We start from the raw sequence: 21,176 nt of genomic DNA, 5'->3' as shown, positions 1-21,176 counted from the left end.
CAAAGTAGCGTCTCTTAGATCCTCATAAGGTTTATAACTATTTTAGGGGAGGGTACCATCACCTTCCAAAGAGAATTCGCTCCTAGAAAAAAAAATTCTTATCTCCAAATGCCACTTGAAGTCTGTGAATTTTTTGTTAAAAACCAATCGACAAACATTCATTCAATCTACCTTTGTTACTTTTGTAGGTTGTCTTTCTTAGAGATATGGAAATAAATTAGATTGATTGTAAATATCGAACAGCAATGAAATAAAGGAAATAAAAAGAATAAAAGTCGCCATATAAAAGAACAAAGTGCTGAAACAAAATAATTATGTGCAATATAAACTAGTGTTCCTACAAAAAAATTAATAATGTGAAAAAAATATACTGAAATTTCCATCGTAAATGGAACTTGTTGAATGTTTATAGTGCCTATAAAAAAAATGATGTCTTACAATACAAATTACCAATGATAGGCCAATACACAGACTAAATTATCATTAGCATGCCAGTATACATTTTGATTTGACAAATGGTAGGCCAGTATGACGTCATCTAATAGGCACTATAAAAAGCTTCCTTAAATGTAAAAGGTTTTCTTAATTTTTTTTGTTTTAAAGGAAGGAAGATTTAGAAAGTTTTGGGAGGTCAAAGGTCACCCTTTAGGTCACAAAACAAAGGGACAATTTGGATAGATTAGCAAGACAAAACAATGATGAACTTTTATCTATTTTCATAAATTGTTGTAAAACATACACACCATATAAACTTTGTTGTCTTCTCTAATAAAGAATGCACTTTTGCCAATTGGCAATTTGGTGTTTTCACATTGTTGTCTAAAACATATTTTAAGAATTAGGGCTACTTAACAAAAGATCTAAGGGGACAAGAGAATGACCGATAACACACTTAACTAGCCCTTCTGTAGATTAAAATTAGTGGTTGCTACTTATGAACACTCAACTTAATAAATCAACCAATAAAAATCCCCAAAGTTGTTAAGGCAACGAAGAAGAACACTTTATTACAAAACTTTGGGGACTAATGTAATAAACAACCAATTGTCCTCTCATTCTGTAACAAACCAATTATGGCGGGAGTTTATACGCCCTTTTTTCATGAAAATTAAAATTATATTTTAAGGATCATGGTAAAACCCCTGGGAGCAAATTGGCTCTCAACTTAATATTTGACTTTCCGCTATAAAAAAACCAATTGGTTGGCACATTTGTAATGATTTAATTCGTGGTTTTTAAAGAATACTTTTTTTCAATATTTCCTGTTACTAGCAAACTTAAAGTGTGCAAAAAATTCATTTTTATTTCCCTCTTCAAAAGTGTGTAACAAAAGCCTTTAAGTCTATAAAGTATAAAATTTAATTATTGGACGAGATTTTGTACATTAATATATTGAGGGAGGAGACATTGGGTTGTTTATTTCACTACTCCCAAAAGTTTTATAGTAACGTTTTCTTATTTGTTGGCTCAATAATTTTGGGGACTTTAATTGAATTTTGATTGTTTGGTTCATCAAGTTGAGTGTTCAAACTTTTCAATCACTACTTTTGATCTACAGAAGGGGTAATTTTATGTATCATCATTAAGTCATAAAGTAAAAGACAGTAAAAAATTACAATCTTGTGAAATATTCAGTAAACATAGTCTTTCTTTTAGAGTGAAAAATCCTGATATACTTCCCAATGAAGAAATTGTATTCTATTGCAATGATGATCCCCTAAGAAGGTAAAAAAATATGTTTATTCTAAAATCAACTAAGTAGATAGAAAAGTTTAGAAATTCGATATCAACTTCGTTATTTTAAAAACTTTGAGGGTCAATAGTTAATCTCGATTAGGTTGTCTAAAGTAACAGTGTCTAAATATTCCTAATATTAATTGTAATAGGAAGAAAAAATAATTGCATGATTTTGTTTTCATTTTCAAGCCCATCATTTCCCTGGAACTTTTTATTTCTTCCAAATTACTTATCTTTCAAAGTTGTATCTCTATGTCCTATTGTTTAGTGTTATCATTATCATTATCATGCTTTCAGAAAAACTGCAACCTGCATCAATGGACAACTCTCTCCAAAACCGGTTTGTACTGAAACAGATCTAGAAAATCAGCTCAAAGAAATACAAGCAGACGAGGCCAACAAAGAAATGGAGGAAAACCCCGAGAAATTTGAAGTAGATAAATCAGCAGATTTCAGATGCAAGTTGCCAACTTTGGAGAATGGATTTTATACGAATGTAAGTATACATCAAATTATAATGCAATGTTTTAAAACTTTTTGAATTTTAACAAATTTTTCCTCTAAAACTTATTATTTTAAATATTCAACCTTGAATATTGAAAACAGTAAAAGTGTCGAACTATGACGTCAGAAAAAATTAACAATTAACCAATAAGAAGCCAGTATTCACTGTGGTAAAATATATAGCGGCCTCTCATTGGTTAATTGTTAATTTTTTCTGACGTCATAGTTCGACACTTTTACTGTTCTCTTGAATATTGATTTTTTTCTTACAGGTTGAAGAAGGTTTTGTAGAAGATGGAACAAAGATTGAATTCAAATGCAAGGACGGTTTTGCTAAACATGTTCATAAAGACATCCTTTGCCAGGTAAGATTATTGTTATTTTCATTATAAACAAGAATTATATGTTGTTTCTCTTACAGAGCCTATCGAGCTTCGAAGCGCATTCCTCCTTTTCAATTTATGTAAATAATTATTCTTATTTAGAAAGGTTCTATAGAGCCAGAAATAGTGGACTGTTTTCTTCCGGACATGGTACCTGTCCTATCACAACTCAAATCTAAACCAGTTAAGGTTTGTTTTATATATTTGTTTTATAAGATTTTCAATGATAGTGTAACTAATGAAGTACATTTTTCAGCGTTGTCGAAAGAAAAAAACCTTTACAAAACTGTAGTGATTTTTCATCTTTTATTGTACTAGCAACTTCGCCCCTAGCCTCTAGGAGCTTTGCCTCAAGAAGTATAATTACATGTTTTATTACCTGAAGATCCCCCACTCCACCACTATTTTAAATAATTTTTAAAAAATGGCGGGGGGATTTTTTATTTTTTGGAGATTTGGGGGTGTCCCACCCCCCCCCCCCCCCAAGAAAATAGCCTAAAACCACCACAGGACCAGTAGGCATATTCCCTGAAGAGAAGAATCCGATTGGTTCAGTGGTTACCGAGATCTTTAGGGACAGACGGACAGACAGACGGATAGACATTCTACTTTGTATTATAAATAATCTAAAATTAATTTTGAATCAAAAGTGCGGTAGTCCCTTTATTTATATGTCCATATATCAACCAATAACATCCAAAATTATTCTCTCATCTTATGTAATCTTATGAAAACAAGGATGACAACATCCATAAAAGCGAAGCACTGAAACGGTAGGACCAACGGACATTAACACTTGTATAGTGTCTGAACTGAATAATCAGAATATAAAAGTATAAGAGTCGACGCTTATTGTAAGTAAATTTGTTGAAAAACTGCTTGATACAGGATAATGTTTATGGACATACTTACATTTTTAGGACTTGATTATAGAGTTGCTTCGCTTATAATATTTTTATTTGTTGTCCCAGGAATCAATATACCAAAAATCAGATCAAACGGATAATTAGATCACATAAAAATTTGTTGTTAAAAAGGTAGAAAAATCAACATGTTTAAAATGGACGTACGGACATTCTAATAATGATTATAGAGTTGCTACGCTTTCTAAATCGTACCTATCTACTACAGGAATCATCATGCAAAGTTTGAAATCGATAGGACAATTATAACATGCCTAAATTAACGAATAAAAGCTACGCTTTTAACAAGGATGTCAACATCCATAAAAGCAAAGCTCTGAAATGGTAGGACAAACAGAATTGATAGGACAATTCTAACAATCCTAAATGAAGGGAAAAAGCTATCCGTTGCGGACGGACTGGCGGATGGACGTAAGGACTGGCGGACCAACCCTAATTTTAGAAAAGCTTCGCTTGTAAAAATTGCATCTTTTCTTTTGATAAAATTAGGATCAAGTGTAATGTAACAGGGAAGATTCTGTGTATAGGCTAGCGAACAAGTCTCATATAATATCAATGCTTACGCGCATTGAAAAGTTTCACTAAGAATTTAAGAAAAAACAAGGATGACAACATCCATAAAAGCGAAGCACTGAAACGGTAGGACAAACGGACATTAACACTTGTATAGTATCTGAACTAGAAAATCGGAACATAAATGTATAAATGTCGAATCAAAATTGTAAGTAAATTTGTTGAAAAACTGCTTAAAAACAGGATAATGCTTATGGACATACTTACATTTTGGACTTGATTATAGAGTTGCTTCGCTTATAATATTGTTCTTTGTTGTCCCAGGAATCAATATACCAAAAATCAGATCAAACGGATAAATAGAACAAATGAAAATTTGTTGTTAAAAAAGTAAAAAAATCAACATGTTTAAAATGGACGTACGGACATTCTGGTAATGATTATAGAGTTGCTACGCTTTCTAAATCGTACCCAACTACTACAGGAATCATCATGCAAAGTTTGAAATCGATAGGACAATTATAACATGCCTAAATTAACGAATAAAAGCTATCTATCTCGGACGGACGGACGTACGGACCGACCCTAATTATAGAAAAGCTTCGCTTTTAATAAAGATAAAATTGAATTAAGTAAAATCCTTATATATTGGAGAAGGATAGTTTTTCCCTTCCAATAGAAATCCCTGCAAAGAAAATATCCCCCACCCAATTGTTGTTTTTTTTTTAACTTAATCAAAAGTGAAGGGTTGACATATTTTGCAACAATTATAATCTGACTTATTCGTCTTTTTATATATTATAATTCCAATTTTGAACTTTTCGCTATTATAGTCAACTGTCCTGGTTTATCTATGTGATAATTTAAAAATGATTATTTAAACAAACATTCAATTTAAAATTAAATTTGTTTATTCTGTTTGGTTAAACTAATTTGAAAACAAACAATTTCATCGTGACTTTGGCATTTTAAATTTAACGAGAATGACAATATTCAAAGAACTATTTAACGACCTACAAATAGTAGTTTCAAAATTTAAATACTTTTAGACAGCTTTCCGCGGATATTGAAAGAAAAATTATATTATTAAAGTCCAGGGAAGCCGAAGCTTGTATTAATAATTTTATTTTAATTTTATTATTCGTGGATTATTGCCTGTAATACGATGCCATACATGATTTTTCAGAATGACTGAGAACCTGATCTAATTCAGCGGATATTAACCGGTTTTAATGCCATTCTGAAAAAATCCTTAAAAACTAAAATTACTCTTTCTTTTCGTTTCTTTCTTTCCCCTTTTCTCTTTCTATTGTTCTTTTTTTTATTATTTCTTTACATTTCTCTCATCTTTGACTATATCTTTCTCTCTATCCCTTAATGTATACTTGTTTTTAACTAACTATTAACGAAAGACGCATTGAATTGAATAGTATCTGGGCTACAGTATAATCAATTAGATTGTAAAGTGCATAGAAGCTGAAAGTGAAAGTAAAATTGCAACTAATTTTATCATTTTCTTCCACGATTAGAAAGAGACAGTAGTAGTTTTACTCCGTTTTAAACATACTTTAAATCATATTTTTCAAGAATGGTTTCGTAATTGTTTTATATCCGCTGGATTAAAACCAAAGAAGATAAAGTATTAAAACCAGTTCTGAAACATACTGAAAATTTTTGTTTATCATCGTATTAAAGACATTTTACCACAAATATTAAAATTAAAATAATAAGATTAATACTAGTTTTGTTAGCCAGGCCTTCTGTCTCACGGGGCTAACAAAACTGGTTTTAATCTTATAATTTTTATTTTAATATCCATGGAAAGCTGCCTATGATACGATGCGATAAATAACTATTCAAGTCTCTAATTTTCTTTTATTTTGGCTGGATACAAACTGGTTATGAACCACGAACTAAATAACATGTTGTGTATACTTTGAATTTTGACATATTTTTGGATGCCATCATTCACGTATGACAACAATAAAGTAAACCTTTATTGTTTATTAAATTTTATATTATTATTAAAAGTAGTAATAAAAGAAGAGAGGGGTAAAGAATGAACCGAATAAAAGACTGAAGAAACTGATATTTTTTGCAACACGTATTGAATTATACAAACTGATTGTTTCTATTTTAAATCATTCTATTTGCTTTGCACACCTTTTGTTAATATAGTTTCAGGAACACCAAGGAATAGCAATAATAAATAAGATAATCAAAACATTTAATATAACAGCTAAAATAACTGTTTACAATTGTTTTAAGACAGAAATTGATTTTCCCTTATTTATTAGTAGTTGAGCATAAATTTAGAAAGAAGTCTAAATAAATATAGTTTATTAGGATTTAAATCCTGCAATAAATTGAAATATGCAGGGGCGTCCAAGCTTTTCTATTTGGGAGGAGTAAAATTTTTTTAAGGGGGGGTGATTTGTTTTTGGGTGGTGTAAAATGGCGCCTGAAATCTGTTGGCAGGGGTAATTTAAATTCTATTAAATATTTAGTATTAAAAATGCGCGCGAGGCGCGCCAAAATTTTTTGGGTTAAGGATTATTTATTTTGGGGGGTGTATTTACCCCCCCAAAATTGTTTGGGGGGGGGTAATACCCCCCTCCTTAATGGTTGGGGGGGGGGGGGTTAATCACCACTTTACCCCCCCCCCCTTTGACGTCCTTGGAAATATGTACATTATTTTATATTATTACTAAATGTAATTTTTGGCTGACATTGTAAATAAATCACTAAATAGGAAATTTTTTGATAACAAGAATAGTTATTTATTATATCGTATTATAGACAGCTTTCCGCGGATATTAAAAAAAGATAAAAACAGCTTTGTTAGCCCCAAAATAAGGGTATTATTTTTATATTTAATTTCATTATTCGTGGAAAATTGTCTATAATACATACAACAAGATTTTAGGTATATCAAACTTAATATTTTTCCTATCTAGAGAGCTAGAAAACCATGCGTCTTTACTGGACAAGAAGAAAATGTTGTGGCCAGTTTTGGAAACAGGTATAAGTATTGTCATTATTTAAACTTTCAAATCAATAATGTCAAGATCTATAAAAAAAACATACATGATATAATGGGAATTTACATAGCTTTCTTCATGCAAAGATAATCATGGGATATTTTGTATTTGTATGATCGACGGCATTTGGGTTAGTCCTTATATTCTTAATAGCAGCGCAGCTATTTTTAATAGCCACACAAAAATACTACGTAAGAATGAATCTTAAGCTTCAGACAGACAGACGGACGAACAGAAGTCGTATTACATTATTGTATATTATAGATTACAAGGTCATAATCATTATTGTACATGAAGGTCTAATTGAGATAAAAATAACTTAGACACCAGAGAGTGAGGAGACATTGGGTGTTTATTACACTAGTCCCCAAAGTTATAAAATAACGTTATCTAATTCGTTGTCTCATCAACTTTTGGGACTTAAGTGAATTTTGATTGGTTGGATCATTAGGTTGGGGATTTAAACGTTTTAACCAATAATTTTAATCTACTAAAGGGGTTATTTTGTGTATCGCATTGGGGATATACATCAATTTATAGGCCATTGTCTTATCCCTTTAGATCCCTATTTAGAAGCACCTATCGATCAAGATAAAGGATAATTAAATGAATACTAATGGTCCAATCAGCATTCTTATTAAGTCAGTATATTCAGGGATCAGACAATGGACGATATATTGATGTACATTCCCAATGATGATACACAAAGTTACCATTTCTGTAGGCTACAATTAGTGGCTGAAACGTTCAAACACTCAACCAAACAATCAAAATTCACTAAAGTCCTCAAAGTTGTTAACCCAACGAATAAGAACACGTGATGAAAAATATTTTGGGGGGACTAGTGTTATAAACATCCCAATGTCCCCTCTCTCTCTCTGTTATATATTACATACTTGTGTCTGCGCCCCTAGACACATCTTACCTGTTAGCATCGAAGTAAAGATTTTTATGTCAGATGGCAGGGGGGGAGGAGGTAGGGGGTTACCCTCCATAAAAGAAATATAAACTGCCAAGTACTAATATAAAGCTTTTATGAGAAATTGAACACGATCTGAATAACGGTTTAAGAGATCTTGAAATAGCCTGATCTGAAAATAAAATAGCCTAAAACCATCATTAGACCTAAGTAAAGCTTATCTGAAATATAAAATTCAATCGCTGCAGTAGTTATTGATCTCTTAAAATTCAGACAAAATCCCTTACTACTTTATATTAAAAGATGAACTAAGTAACGAGTAGGTTGTCTGATAAGCTTTTTTCCTCGAATGTATTTGTATATAAAATATTCAAATAAGTTTGGCTTAGATAAAGTTCTAGTTACTTATAATACTTTTCCAGAAAATAAATAGGATAAAGTTTTTTTTTACAGATAAATCTAAATATTATGATTTAAATTTTTCCAGGCAAAGTTTAAAAAAATTCACAAATGCTTTTTATTTCGTTTTTATGTAACTATTAATATATCAAATTTATGATTTTAAATGATTAAAATCATGTACTCATTGCTTTAATTTGATTAAATACTAATTTAATTTGTTTAAAGAAGGATAGCGTACGATTCTGACATAAAATATAAATAAAGACACTTTTAGAATATTTGAATTATTTGAGTTGCAAACTCATAATATGTGTAATGTGTATTTATAGACAATTTCCCTCAAAACACACAGTAGGTATAATACCCCCCCCCCCCCCCTTTCAAAAAGATATAATAAAAACCTTCAAAATTTGATTAAGAAAGATATTTAACTGAATGATTTTTTATGATAATATATATTAGGAGGTTCTGTCTAATAACCATGATAGTTCCCTAATATCGATGTCTTTATTGTTAAGCTTTAGTTTATTTTAGGTTAGGTTAAGTTGGATAATTGTAGCTGCTCAGGTTACGGCTCCCCACAAGGGCTACGAACGACTTACAGACAATGGAATTAAATTTTTCAACATTATTGCATTCTTTCTCTCATGCATGCCTTGCATTCATATAAGAGTACCATTTATTACGTTGGCTTAAAATGGATTACATGCCACCTTGGTAGTGGGAAAAAGTTAATAAAAAATCAGCCATGTCATCAATTTATCGGCCATTTTCTTATCCCTTTAGATCCCTGTGAACCCCCACTCTTCTCTACTTTAATCCTCGAAAAATAATAAAAGGTGTGTGCAGGGGGGGGGGGGTGATGGGAGGGCCATAATAATTGAAGATGATTTTCCTATTTATGTTTTTATTTGCAATTCTCTACACTGCATACATACTGCATATCATAGAAATATCTTAGGAAATAGAATAGAAAACAAATTGAGTTTCAAACATTTTTGGATTTCGTGAAAATAGTAAAGATTAAAAGAGCCCTGCAGAGATAGTAACCCGTAGGAGAAAAAAATCCACGCAGAAATATAAAGGGGGGGTGGGTTATAATTCAAGGGTTAACCTTGAATTCTTAGCTCTTTCTCATATTCTTTACATATTTTTCCTATCACTTTCTAGTAGCTATGGTCAGGCTATGGTAATATGCTAGAATTCAAGAATATTTCGTTTACTTTTCTATTCATTTTTTAAAAGCGAAGCTTTTCTATAATTAGGGTCGGTCCGTCCGTCCGTCCGTACGTCCGTCCGTCCGTCCGTACGTCCGTCCGTCCGAGATAGATAGCTTTCATTCGTTAATTTAGGCATGTTAGAATTGTCCTATCGATTTCAAACTTTGCATGATGATTCCTGTAGTAGTTGGGTACGATTTAGAAAGCGTAGCAACTCTATAATCATTACCAGCATGTCCGTACGTCCATTTTAAACATGTTGATTTTTCTACTTTTTTAACAACAAATTTTCAATTGTTTTAATTATCCGTTTGATCTGATTTTTGGTATATTGATTCCTGGGACAACAAAGAACAATATCATAAGCGAAGCAACTCTATAATCAAGTCCAAAAATGTAAGTATGTCCATAAACATTATCCTGTTTTTAAGCAGTTTTTCAACAAATTTACCTACAATTTTGATTCGACATTTATAATTTATGTTCCGATTTTTCAGTTTAAATACTATACAAGTGTTAATGTCCGTTTGTCCTACCGTTTTCAGTGCTTCGCTTTTATGGATGTTGTCATCCTTGTTTATACTAGATTCTGATGCATCTTTTCAATGTGGATATTATGTTATATATTTTTGTACCTGTTTAAAATTCTATTTAGATTTGTTCGATGTTGAAGGTATAGTAATAATGTTGCATTTGTTATAAATGGTTTCCAGTATGGCTTCGAAACAGTTTGATATCCGATGGATTAGAACCGGTTCTAAGCCATACTGAAAAATCATGTATCGTATCGTATTATATATCCAGTTTTTTACGGATATAAAAATGTACAATCATAATATTAGAACCAGTTTTGTTAGACCATTCCAAGGGCATATCGGGGCCAACAAAGCTGGTTTTAATCTTATAATTGTACATTTTTATATCCGCGGAAAGCTGTTTATAATTCGATGTAATACATAACTATTCTCTCCTACAGAATATATACACATAAATCTTAACAAATGCTGTTTATTCTTTTCATGCAAATTTTTATTTTAGTAAAGTAAGATCTCAGAGACGGCTAGATCTGTAAATCTGTTACAGGGTTTTTAATATTTTTAAGACTTTTTAGTTGCAGGAATTTCATCAGAAAAGAAACCCATTTTGCCTTCAACTTTTTGGAATTTAATTTCTTTTTGACAACAAAAAGAGGGAAGCCATTTATTGCAATGATTATATGTTTTATTGGAGAAAAAGTAGGTGAAATAATACTTTTTATTCATATAATATTTTGTGTATAAGCAGAACAACTGCCCCATTCGATACATATTGAAATTGTACTGTCATACGTTTAAACACTAATCTTAATGAATCATCATATCAAAATTCATTAAAATTACCTAAAGTTGTTAAGCCAACAAATAAGAAAACGATATTAAAAACTTTAGGGACTAGTGTAATAAACAGCCCATTCTCTCAAATTGTATTTTATTTGCCTCCCCCCTCCAAATTTCCTATTACTTGATTTCTTGTATATCAGATCTATCCTTACTAAAAAATAAATGTTCTTTTTTCCCACAGCGTTTGCTGCGCTACTCATGGGCTTAAATTTCCCTGTGTTTATTCTTGTGATGTTTCATTTCTAAACTACATAGATGACATTCAAGAATATGAATATATATTTATACGAAACAGTTACTTTACTTTAATAGAAAGAGCATAATTTGAATAAATTCATTTATTTATAATATTAAAAATTAACTTTAAAACTAAATCTAAGCATTACAACACGTATTTGTTGAATGACAAATCTCAAAATTCCAGGAAAAAATATATAAATTTTTTATATTGTCCAGGGGCTGCTATTCAGCCAATTAATTCAATTCGGAATTGCCGAAAATCAAATATTTTGTTGGCGTAGAGTTGGCGTAAAACTTTTTGTAATGTAACTGAAGGGAAGGAGGTAAGAAGGGGAGAAAAAGGGAAGGATGTTGTGGGGAAATTTTCACTAAAAATTGTTCGTCAGATTCACACTCCCTTTTCCCTGATCATGTCTCTTGCTTTGATTCAACTTTCGTGGAAATGAATAATTTAATGTAGACTTGATGTCACCTGACAATCAAACAATCAATTATTTCGTTCTTCTTCTTGACAAATTTTCCTTGTTTTTGTATAAACACTTGATGTGAAATAAATTTGCAAAGGTTTGCAGAAAAAAGTTGAATTCTCTGAAAGTTTTGGTGTCAGAGGAAAGAAAGCAGGGCTCGGCGGCCGTAGCTATAACATTTACTTTTTTTTAAATTCATTATTGATATATCAATCATCGGGTATAGTCCCTTGCAACGTTGCAACGAAAAGGACTATAGTTCATTCATATTAAATATAATCAAATTCAAGGTGCACTTTTTTTTTGAAAATTTCAGTCGCATCCGCCAATAATATGACATTAAGTAAAGACTTTCTTGGTTTAATAAATTTCCAAAATATGCCGCCGAATCTATATTTCCCTTTTATTCATTGAACCAACGGTAGCTGCCAAACCCTGAAGAAAAGTTAACTTGTAAACGATAGAATAAACATGGTGTGCATACAAACTGATTAAAAACAAGGACAATAAATGTTATATATATCCTTATAATATAATAAAAGGATATCTGTCTGTCTGTGCGCTGTTAGTTCTCGCTAACCGCTCAACCAAAATGGTTCTCCTTTACAGAGAAGCTTTATATGGACCCTTGGAAGGTTTAAACTATTTTGGGGGAGGATACCTTCATCTTCCAAAGATAAATCGCACATAGAAAAAAATGACCCGCCACAGTTTAAAAAAAACTAAAATCAAATGTTGGGGGGTGGTGTTGCTTTCCCCCACCACCCCAATAGCCCCTAGAGGCCCCTAGGGGCGAAGCTGCTATTAACACCATTTAAAAAGTGTAAATAAGTAATTATGGCTTATATAAGTCTAAACCCTAGTTCAACTGTACCATTAAAAGTAAAAGTGTAAAATTTTGATATATTATTAAAAGATTTAAAGGCACTTTATTAAAAAAATCATATTAAATCATATCTCTCAAACCTTAAATAGGTATTACAATATTAAACTTGAGTCCATTAGCTGCTTTGTTAAAACCTCACCGCACATAAGTAGTAAGTTGTATGTAATATAATAGTGGGTATATTGCAGTTTATCACTCAAATATATTCAGGGATCGAAAGGGATAAGACAATGGCCGATAAATTGTTATAAATTCCCAATGATAATACACAAAATTACCACTTTTGTAGATACAATCAGTGGTTGAAACGTTTGGATACTCAACTAAATGAACTAATCAAACAAAATTTAATAAAAGTCCCCTAAGTTGTTAAGCCAAGGAATATAAAAAACGTTATTATATTACTTTGGGAACTTGTGTAAACAGCCCTTTGTCCCCTCACTCCCTGAGTTTATCACTCAAATATATTCTGTGGATCATGCTAATATCTATGTCACTAAAAGTACATTAAATATGTTATCCCTTGTTATTCCTTTAGTGCCACTTTTAGGTTTATTTTCATATTGGTCCCGCAGGTATAGTGGTTCAACCAGGAAGTACATGAAACAACCTTTTGAAAATAATTGAAGATTTGTTGATCGTGGTGTTTAAGTGAACATGAATTTGAAAATGAAAATGAAACCCCCATTAATACCCCAACGTGCACTTTTTTGGCACTTCTAGAAGGGAGTGAAGTACAATAACAGTATACACTATACAACATCTTTGTAAAAAAAAAATGAAGAGAGTAAGTAATAGATGCAAAAAATGCTTTTGATGTAAATATTCATGCAAAAATATAACAGTTTTATGCTAATAATAACATATATAATAATAGTTATTTATCGCATTGTATTTAAACAGCTTTCTGCGGAAAGTAAAACAAAAAAAATATATGATCAATTCCTGTTTTGCTAGCCCCAAGCCAAAGGCCCCGGATAACAAAACAAATATAATATTGTAATTTCTATTTTATTCTTCGTAGAAAATTGTCTATAATACGATACAAAACATGACTTTTTTGGTGTGGCTGAGAACTGGATCTTATCCAGCGGATAATAATCAATTTCGAAGCCATACTGGAACTGCTATTCTAGGATTTTAAATACAGATGATATCATTGATGACGGTGTTACAGTCTTGTTTAGATGTTCTGATATAGGTAAATATAACAAAATATATAAAAGTTGGGTTTACCTATGTTGTAGGATATACGCCTATCCTAGAAAACCAGCGTTGCGGAGCCGTTTGATTTTGGTGCGGCTCCGGCTCCGACCTAAAATTAAGAAATAAACTCATATTTTTTTCCTGCGTCTATTTCTGACTGTTGAAGGTTTTAAAAGTTCAATTTTTGATAAAAATGGACTTGAAAAACTTAATAGGGGCATTTGCACATGACAAAACAGAGTTACCAAATAATAATTTATAAAAAATCTCTTTATTTATCTAGTCCGGAGCCGGAGCCGTTTTTTAACGAAATATACGGCTCCGGCTCCAGCAAAATATAGCGGCTCCACGGCTCCCGGCTCCGCAACACTGTAGAAAACATTAGAAAAAATAGAAAAATTTTACCTGATTCATTTTGTTATCGCAAATATAATATTTTCAGATACTTAAACTTTTAACCGAATATGCTGATTGTATGTCATTAGTTAAAACTACAAATGGTTGACAGTTATGTCTTGTGAACTAAACATGTCTGTAATAAATGTTTTTTATGAAATGCCCTAAAGTTGACAGAAACTGTTAGTATGTAAGTTTAGAAAGCAAAACATTTTATTTTCAGGAAAGTATAAGCTGATGGGAGCCTCCCAATTGAACTGTACAAATGGAGAGTTAAATGGACCCATCCCCACCTGTGAAGGGTTAAATCAACTTTATAACTATGCCATGGTAAGATATTATATCCTTTTATCCTTTAACATTATCAATTAAACTTAAGGATTGCGGAGGTTAAATGACCCCCCCCCCTTCCCGAAAAGGGTTAAATTAACATAATAACTATGACCCAAAAAACCTAAAGTAAAACCACTTTAAGATTGAAAATGGAAATTTCTAAACTGTAAGAGTTAAATTTCTTGTCATATATTTCTAAATAAAATATTTAGAGACACATAACTTTAAATGTTTACCATATAAAAAGAGATATATAGGAGTAGCATCATTAATTTCATAATTTACATTTATTATTCTATTACTTTTTTGTGTGTGTTGCTCTATGCTATAATCTCTATTATCTGTGTGAATGCATGAGTATTCTATGCTATAATCTCTTTTATCTGTGTGTATGTATGAGTATTCTATGCTATAATCTCTATTATCTGTGTGTATGCATGAGTATTCTATGCTATAATCTCTTTTATCTGTGTGTATGTATGAGTATTCTATGCTATAATCTCTATTATCTGTGTGTATGTACAAGTATGAATCAAACGATCTTGATAAATCAATGTCTTCTTACCAAAAATGCGCATTAAATCCTCGGGAACAGCAAAAAACGTAAAAAATTTCGCCTTTGGCGTTAAATAACGGCAAAACGGTTCGTTTTTTGCGGTTTTTGCATAAATAACAAATGATGTGTCTTGAAAAGTTCTACAAAAATGAAGAAATAGTCTATGGCCTCAAAACGACCCCTTCTTCCCTAAAATGGGCAAAAACCATCATTTTTCAAAAACATGCACAGGGTGTCCCAAAAGTGTAAAAATTTGTAAAATAGGCAAATATTATTGTTATTAGTCAAAATCTGTATCTATATGACAGTTTTGAGTAACTTAAAATTAGAAAAAAAATTTAAAAAAAACTAAATTTTTTTTCTCTTTTTTTGAAAATACAGGGTGTCCAAAAAATAGGAAAATATTGATCTGGTCAGAAAACACTATGGCCAAACATACTAAGACACATATTAGAGTAATTTGAAAAAAATAGCCAATTTGGACCAAGTTTTAGCTCTACAGACACAAAAATCACATTTACAGGGTGTCCCAAAGTGAAATTTGACAACCTTATAGTCCCGGGTCCTCCAAACCGTTATATACCACATATGCCCACAGATAAAACACAGGATTTAAGCCAAAAAAAAATGATTTTTTTCGGACAGGTATTTTGGGTATTACGCTAGATATCCAAAATACACTTTTTGTGGGACACCCTGTAAAATTAGAGTTTTGGCCAAAATAGCATTATGTGCGCTTTTTACATGAATAAACGATCATTTTGGTGTTTAAAATGTATAGGTTGGATGTAAGATTGATGAAAAAATTTAAATTTAAAATTGTGAAAAAATGGGTGTTTTTTAAATTTTTGTTACCTACCTTCATACAAAGCTAGATATCTAGACATCCAGGGACTCTGAAACTTTTTTTTTTGCCATCCAGCATCCTTGAATCACCCAACCGACCAAAATATAGAGTATTAACAAAATCGGAGAGGTAGTGCAGAAAAGTGGTACACTTGGCAAATAATGCACCATGAGTATTCTATGCTATAATCTCAATTATCTGTGTTTATGTACGAGTATTCTATGCTATAATCTCTATATTTATGTGTATGCATAAGTATTCTATGTTATAATCTCTATTATATGTGTGTATGCATGAGCATTCTATGCTAAAATCTCTATTATCTGTGTGTATGCATGAGTTTTCTATGTTATAATCTCTATATTATCTGTGTGTATGCATGAGTATTCTATGCTATAATCTCTATTATTTGTGAGTATGCATGAGTGTTCTATGCTATAACCTCTATTATCTGTGTGTATGCATAAGTTTTCTATGTTATAATCTCTATTACCTGTGTGTATGCATGAGTATTCTATGCTATAATCTCTATTATCTGTGTGTATGCACGAGAATTCTATGCTATAATCTTTATTATCTGTGTGTATGCATGAGTATTCTATGCTCTATAATTTCTATTATCTGTGTGTATTTATGAATACTCTATGCTATAATCTCTGTTATCTGTGTGTATGCATGAGTATTCTATGATATAATTTCTATTATCTGTGTGTATTTATGAATACTCTATGCTATGATCTCTATTATTTGTCTGTATGCAAGTACACACAAAAGTTAAGTTTTCAATTCTATTCCATAGAGAGTAGGTGTATGTTTATATGAAGGGATATGGAATAAATTCCGGGATATTGTCTTTTCTAACAATATGGTAGCCCCTGCAGGAAGCTTAAACCCTGCGGGGCTACTAACTATAATAACCATAAATAGACATCAAAATTGCGTTTTTTTCTTTCAAAAAAAGAGTTGGTTTATGATGTTCGATGTTAGGTAAACCTTTCCATTTGCGATTATAAATATTCATTATCAAATTACATAATTTATTTATAAATCCCTCAAAAGAATATCTAAGAAGCATTCACGTCTCTAGAAAATTCTACTCATCTGCTTACTATTTTATTGCTGATGTGTTTGCGAACGTGATTGCACAACTTGGGGATAACAAAAAGGAATATTTTAATTCAAAATTTTAAGAAGTAAGAAAAGTATGCTTTTATACATTTGTCTCAATTTCTTTGTTAAAATATCAATTTTGATTTCATTCTGTGTTAGTTAAAATTATAAGGTTAAATGATTAATTAATCCTTATAATAAAGTAACAGGATGTTTGTTTGTCTGTTTGTACCGAAGGATCTCGATAACCGCTAAACCGATCGGGTTCTTCTTAACAGGGTAGCTTCTAATAGGTCCCGGAAAGGTTTATAACTGTTTTGAGGAAGGGTACCACCACCCTCCCAAGAGGAATCACCTTTAGAAAAAAATTACATTCTACCCCCCCCCCCAAAAAAAAAAAATTACTTTTCTTTTAAAATCTAAATTAAAAAAATGGGTTTTGGGAATCAACTTCCCCCTCCTCAAGTCGCCCTAGAGGCCTCTAGGGGCGTAGCCGCTGGTAAAAAAATAAAGGGATAAAAAGATAATAGAAGGGAGAGAAAGAGTCAGCGACATACATCCATTATTGCTTATAGAGTAGCTTCGCTTCTTAAAAAAAATATAAAGATAGTGATATCACAAAAAAATAATATTAAGAATAGTTCTGCTAATCGTTGGTGCATTTGTTTTTCTTAAGAAACTATAAGCTGCTTCCATTAATTTTCTATTTCAGGATTTACCGCCGACTATTTTGTTCCGCCATGAAAACGGACCAATCGCCCAGGTAGATTCTATTCCATTCTAACTAAACTTAGATGTAAGATAAATCTTAATTTGCTCATTTTCACACTGAATAAATGATGTAATAATATCGATATATCTGTTAATGTAGAAAGCGTTTTGGACAATTTATAGTATCACTGCACTGCTTATGTATAAATGGAAACTGTAAGTATAATCGTCAAAACGGCATAGTCTCTTTTCGGCAGGGAGGGATGGGACATTGGAATGTAAATTATACTGAACCCCAAAGTTACCAACCACGTTCTCTCTGAGTCTAGGTTGATTTATGAATAGTCTATACAAAGTAAAAGTGTCCAAATGAAAATCCTATTCTAAATTTTTTTTATATATTGTAAAAGGTTACAAGTATAAATGTGTGTAAAATTGGAATGATAAATTTTGTAACATATACTCCAGATTAAGATTTATGAGGTTGGAAAAAAAAATTGCGCAATACACAAAGAGAAATAAATGGACGGTTAACTGATTTTGAACATTCATATTAAAAGTAGTAAGGTTTTTTGTCTGATGCTTTGAATTACTGAACCGATAAAGTTCTCCAATTTAGGGAAGCCCAAGGGTTGTTTTATGCGATTTTATTCTTATTCTTAGATTTAAGTATTAGGATTGTTTGATGTTTTTTTTTCTACACCCTCCCTAACCCAAGGCAAAGCACATCCAAAAATTATATATAAAAAAATTCGCTTTTCAATCCTAAGGTGGATAAAATTTGAGCTTTTCTTAGCTCATAATCCTTAACAATATTAAAGTTACGCTATTTACTTTGAGCACAAAGAAGATTGAAGAAAAATAAACAGAATTAAACATTAGGAATAAAAGATTATCTATAATAGAAAGTAGAACGATGTCTCCCTCTCCCATACAATTTTTTCCTCCTTTTAAGCAAAAACAAATAAGGAGGATGGAAATATGCTACTCCCCTCCCACACACACACAACAAAGATCGCCAAAAAAAATATTGGCCTTTTGTAATTATTAAGAATTGGCATTTTTTCTGTTGTAAAAGATGTCGCAAATATAGGTTTTGATTAAATTCTATGCAGATTATAACACACAGAACAGAAATAGGGGGAGAGGTGGACTTCCCATTATATTTTAAGGGGAAAGCCCCTACTTAACTTATATTATGATAGTTTTTTGAAAAGCATATAATGAATCATGACTATGTTGAATATCTACCTAGAGTAATACTGGAGAACTACTGGTGTATCCTGCCACTACTCTACACATGGAGTGTTTGTTCCTTAAGAAGAATGGTGTACCACGATGGGAGCATCATAATTCAAGCAAGAAAACTTATCCACAGGTGATTATTTTAAGTCAAGAAGCTTCTTTTTATACTTTTACATAATTTCTTTTGTTTCACCTAGTCTTCTATTCTATCCGTAACCCTATCAGGAAAATGTAATTTTCTTGTCTGATAAATAAAATAGACAGCTGAAACTTTGGTACTATTTCCTGTACAAACGAGCATCTATTATACAATTTACTTGGTCTGCTGGTTTGTTGGTTAAGCTTCAAAAACACAAATATTTTTTCTTAAAAAGATTTTAAAAATTTCCTTTTTGTGATATTTGAACATCTGCCAATCACTCATTTTACCATTTGCCCATCAAATTTTTTGTCTTGTTTATTATATATGTTGTCATCCTTGTTTCTGTATATTTACATCTATATTATTAACTAGCATTTCCTTTATTTTCATTGGATTTTGTTTTTCTTGAAAATAATTGATGTATTTCAATAATATTTAGGGTTGGGCACAAGGATATATGAGAAATTCTGGACTGGAATACAGGCTCAGTATCTATCATGCAACATCACATGTGAGTTTTAGTCCAAGTTGATTAGACCAAACTTTTAATAGGCCAAATCCTATAAAATGTCATAGGCTAGTTTTACATAGAAAGAAAGAAAGATAAGGAAACTCATGGCTAGCTTGATATGGATAAAAGAAATATTAGGAAACCCCTGGACAATCTTTACATAGATAGAAATATTAGTAAGCTCCTAAACAAGCCTTACATAGATGAAAAGAAATATTAGGAAGCTCTATGCTAGCCTTACATAGATAGAAAGAAATATTAGGAAACTTCTGAGGTAGCTTTACATAGATAGAAAGAGATATTAGGAAACTCTAAGCTAGCCTTACATAGATAGAAATATTAGGAAACTCCTGAGGTAGCTTTACATAGATAGAATGAAATATTAGGAAACTCCTGAGGTAGCTTTACATAGATAGAAAGAAATATTAGGAAACTCCTGAGCTAGCTTTACATAGATAGAAAGAAATATTAGGAAACTCCTGAGGTAGCCTTACATAGATAAAATGAAATATTAGGGAACTCCTGAGCTAGCTTTACATAGATAGAAAGAAATATTAGGAAACTCCTGAGGTAGCCTTACATAGATAGAAATATTAGGAAGCTCCTAAGCAATCTTTACATAGATAGAAAAAATATTAGGAAACTCATGGCTAGCTTTACATAGATAGAAGAAATAGTAGGAAACCCCTGGGCTAGCTTTAAATACATAGGAAGAAATATTAGGAAAAAGCTCGCTTAGCATAGAATTAATATGAATAAGATTACACAAGTTAAGAAATAAATATGAAACTCGAATAATTTTAATATTTATTACAGGATACAGGAGAATTTACATGTATAACACCTTCAAACAGCTCTCATACTATCAACATTAAGGTATTTGTACTTTTGAAAATAGATGAAACATAGTCTTTGTATTCAATTTATTATAATAAAATTATACATTGGATCTGAATAATGTAAATAGCTTATTAAAAATTGACAATAATATTTACATTGATCTTATACAATATATTTTAGGTTCAAGAAATTGACTGTCCAAAAATTAACCTTACAGAAGGTAAAAATTAAAATAAATTTGTTTAAAGAATTATTTTTTGCTTCTTATTGTCCACCTTGCTAAATTTGATAATGATAGGTTTACAAGTATCTACAGAAGACATGAAACTGGGAACAACAATTCAGTTTTCTTGTACTAATGGCAACAGACTAGGTTAGTTTTACAGTTTGTTAAAAAATTGTTTAGCAGCAGAGGTACTCTATAATTTGAAATGTCCGCCTGTCTGTCTGAATCGTTGTGGTGGAAACGTGATTTTCTCGGCTCCGTTTCAAGATAGACGTCTGAAACTTTCAGGGATTAAATATGTTCACATTTTACATACTTCTAAAAAGTTTCATTGAGATTTGCTTACTGGTTGGGGTGCTAGATCGATTCCTAGATTTGTTAGTTTTCATGATATTCTCAATCCCTATTTAGGATAGACGGCTAAAATTTTCTGGAATTG

General features: G+C 31.4%; 1 protein-coding gene across 1 annotated transcript in view; it reads left to right on the top strand.

Annotated features, from left to right (window-relative positions):
- LOC145326582 (sushi, von Willebrand factor type A, EGF and pentraxin domain-containing protein 1-like) overlaps positions 1-21,176 on the top strand; it is a 139,881-nt gene that overhangs the window by 104,793 nt on the left and 13,912 nt on the right. The window contains exons 34-46 of the mRNA XM_080169953.1: positions 1,657-1,725; positions 2,035-2,233; positions 2,514-2,606; positions 2,727-2,813; positions 7,018-7,082; positions 13,751-13,815; positions 14,440-14,546; positions 17,775-17,825; positions 19,029-19,151; positions 19,600-19,671; positions 20,488-20,547; positions 20,692-20,731; positions 20,810-20,884. Coding sequence (XP_080026079.1) covers positions 1,657-1,725; positions 2,035-2,233; positions 2,514-2,606; positions 2,727-2,813; positions 7,018-7,082; positions 13,751-13,815; positions 14,440-14,546; positions 17,775-17,825; positions 19,029-19,151; positions 19,600-19,671; positions 20,488-20,547; positions 20,692-20,731; positions 20,810-20,884 — 1,106 coding nt within the window. The remainder of the gene's footprint in view (positions 1-1,656; positions 1,726-2,034; positions 2,234-2,513; positions 2,607-2,726; positions 2,814-7,017; positions 7,083-13,750; positions 13,816-14,439; positions 14,547-17,774; positions 17,826-19,028; positions 19,152-19,599; positions 19,672-20,487; positions 20,548-20,691; positions 20,732-20,809; positions 20,885-21,176) is intronic.

The sequence above is a fragment of the Acartia tonsa genome, chromosome 8 (genome assembly GCF_053477335.1).
Source record: "Acartia tonsa isolate MP-2025a chromosome 8, ASM5347733v1, whole genome shotgun sequence".
NCBI lineage: Eukaryota > Metazoa > Arthropoda > Copepoda > Calanoida > Acartiidae > Acartia > Acartia tonsa.
This window is presented reverse-complemented; position numbering and strand designations above follow the sequence as displayed.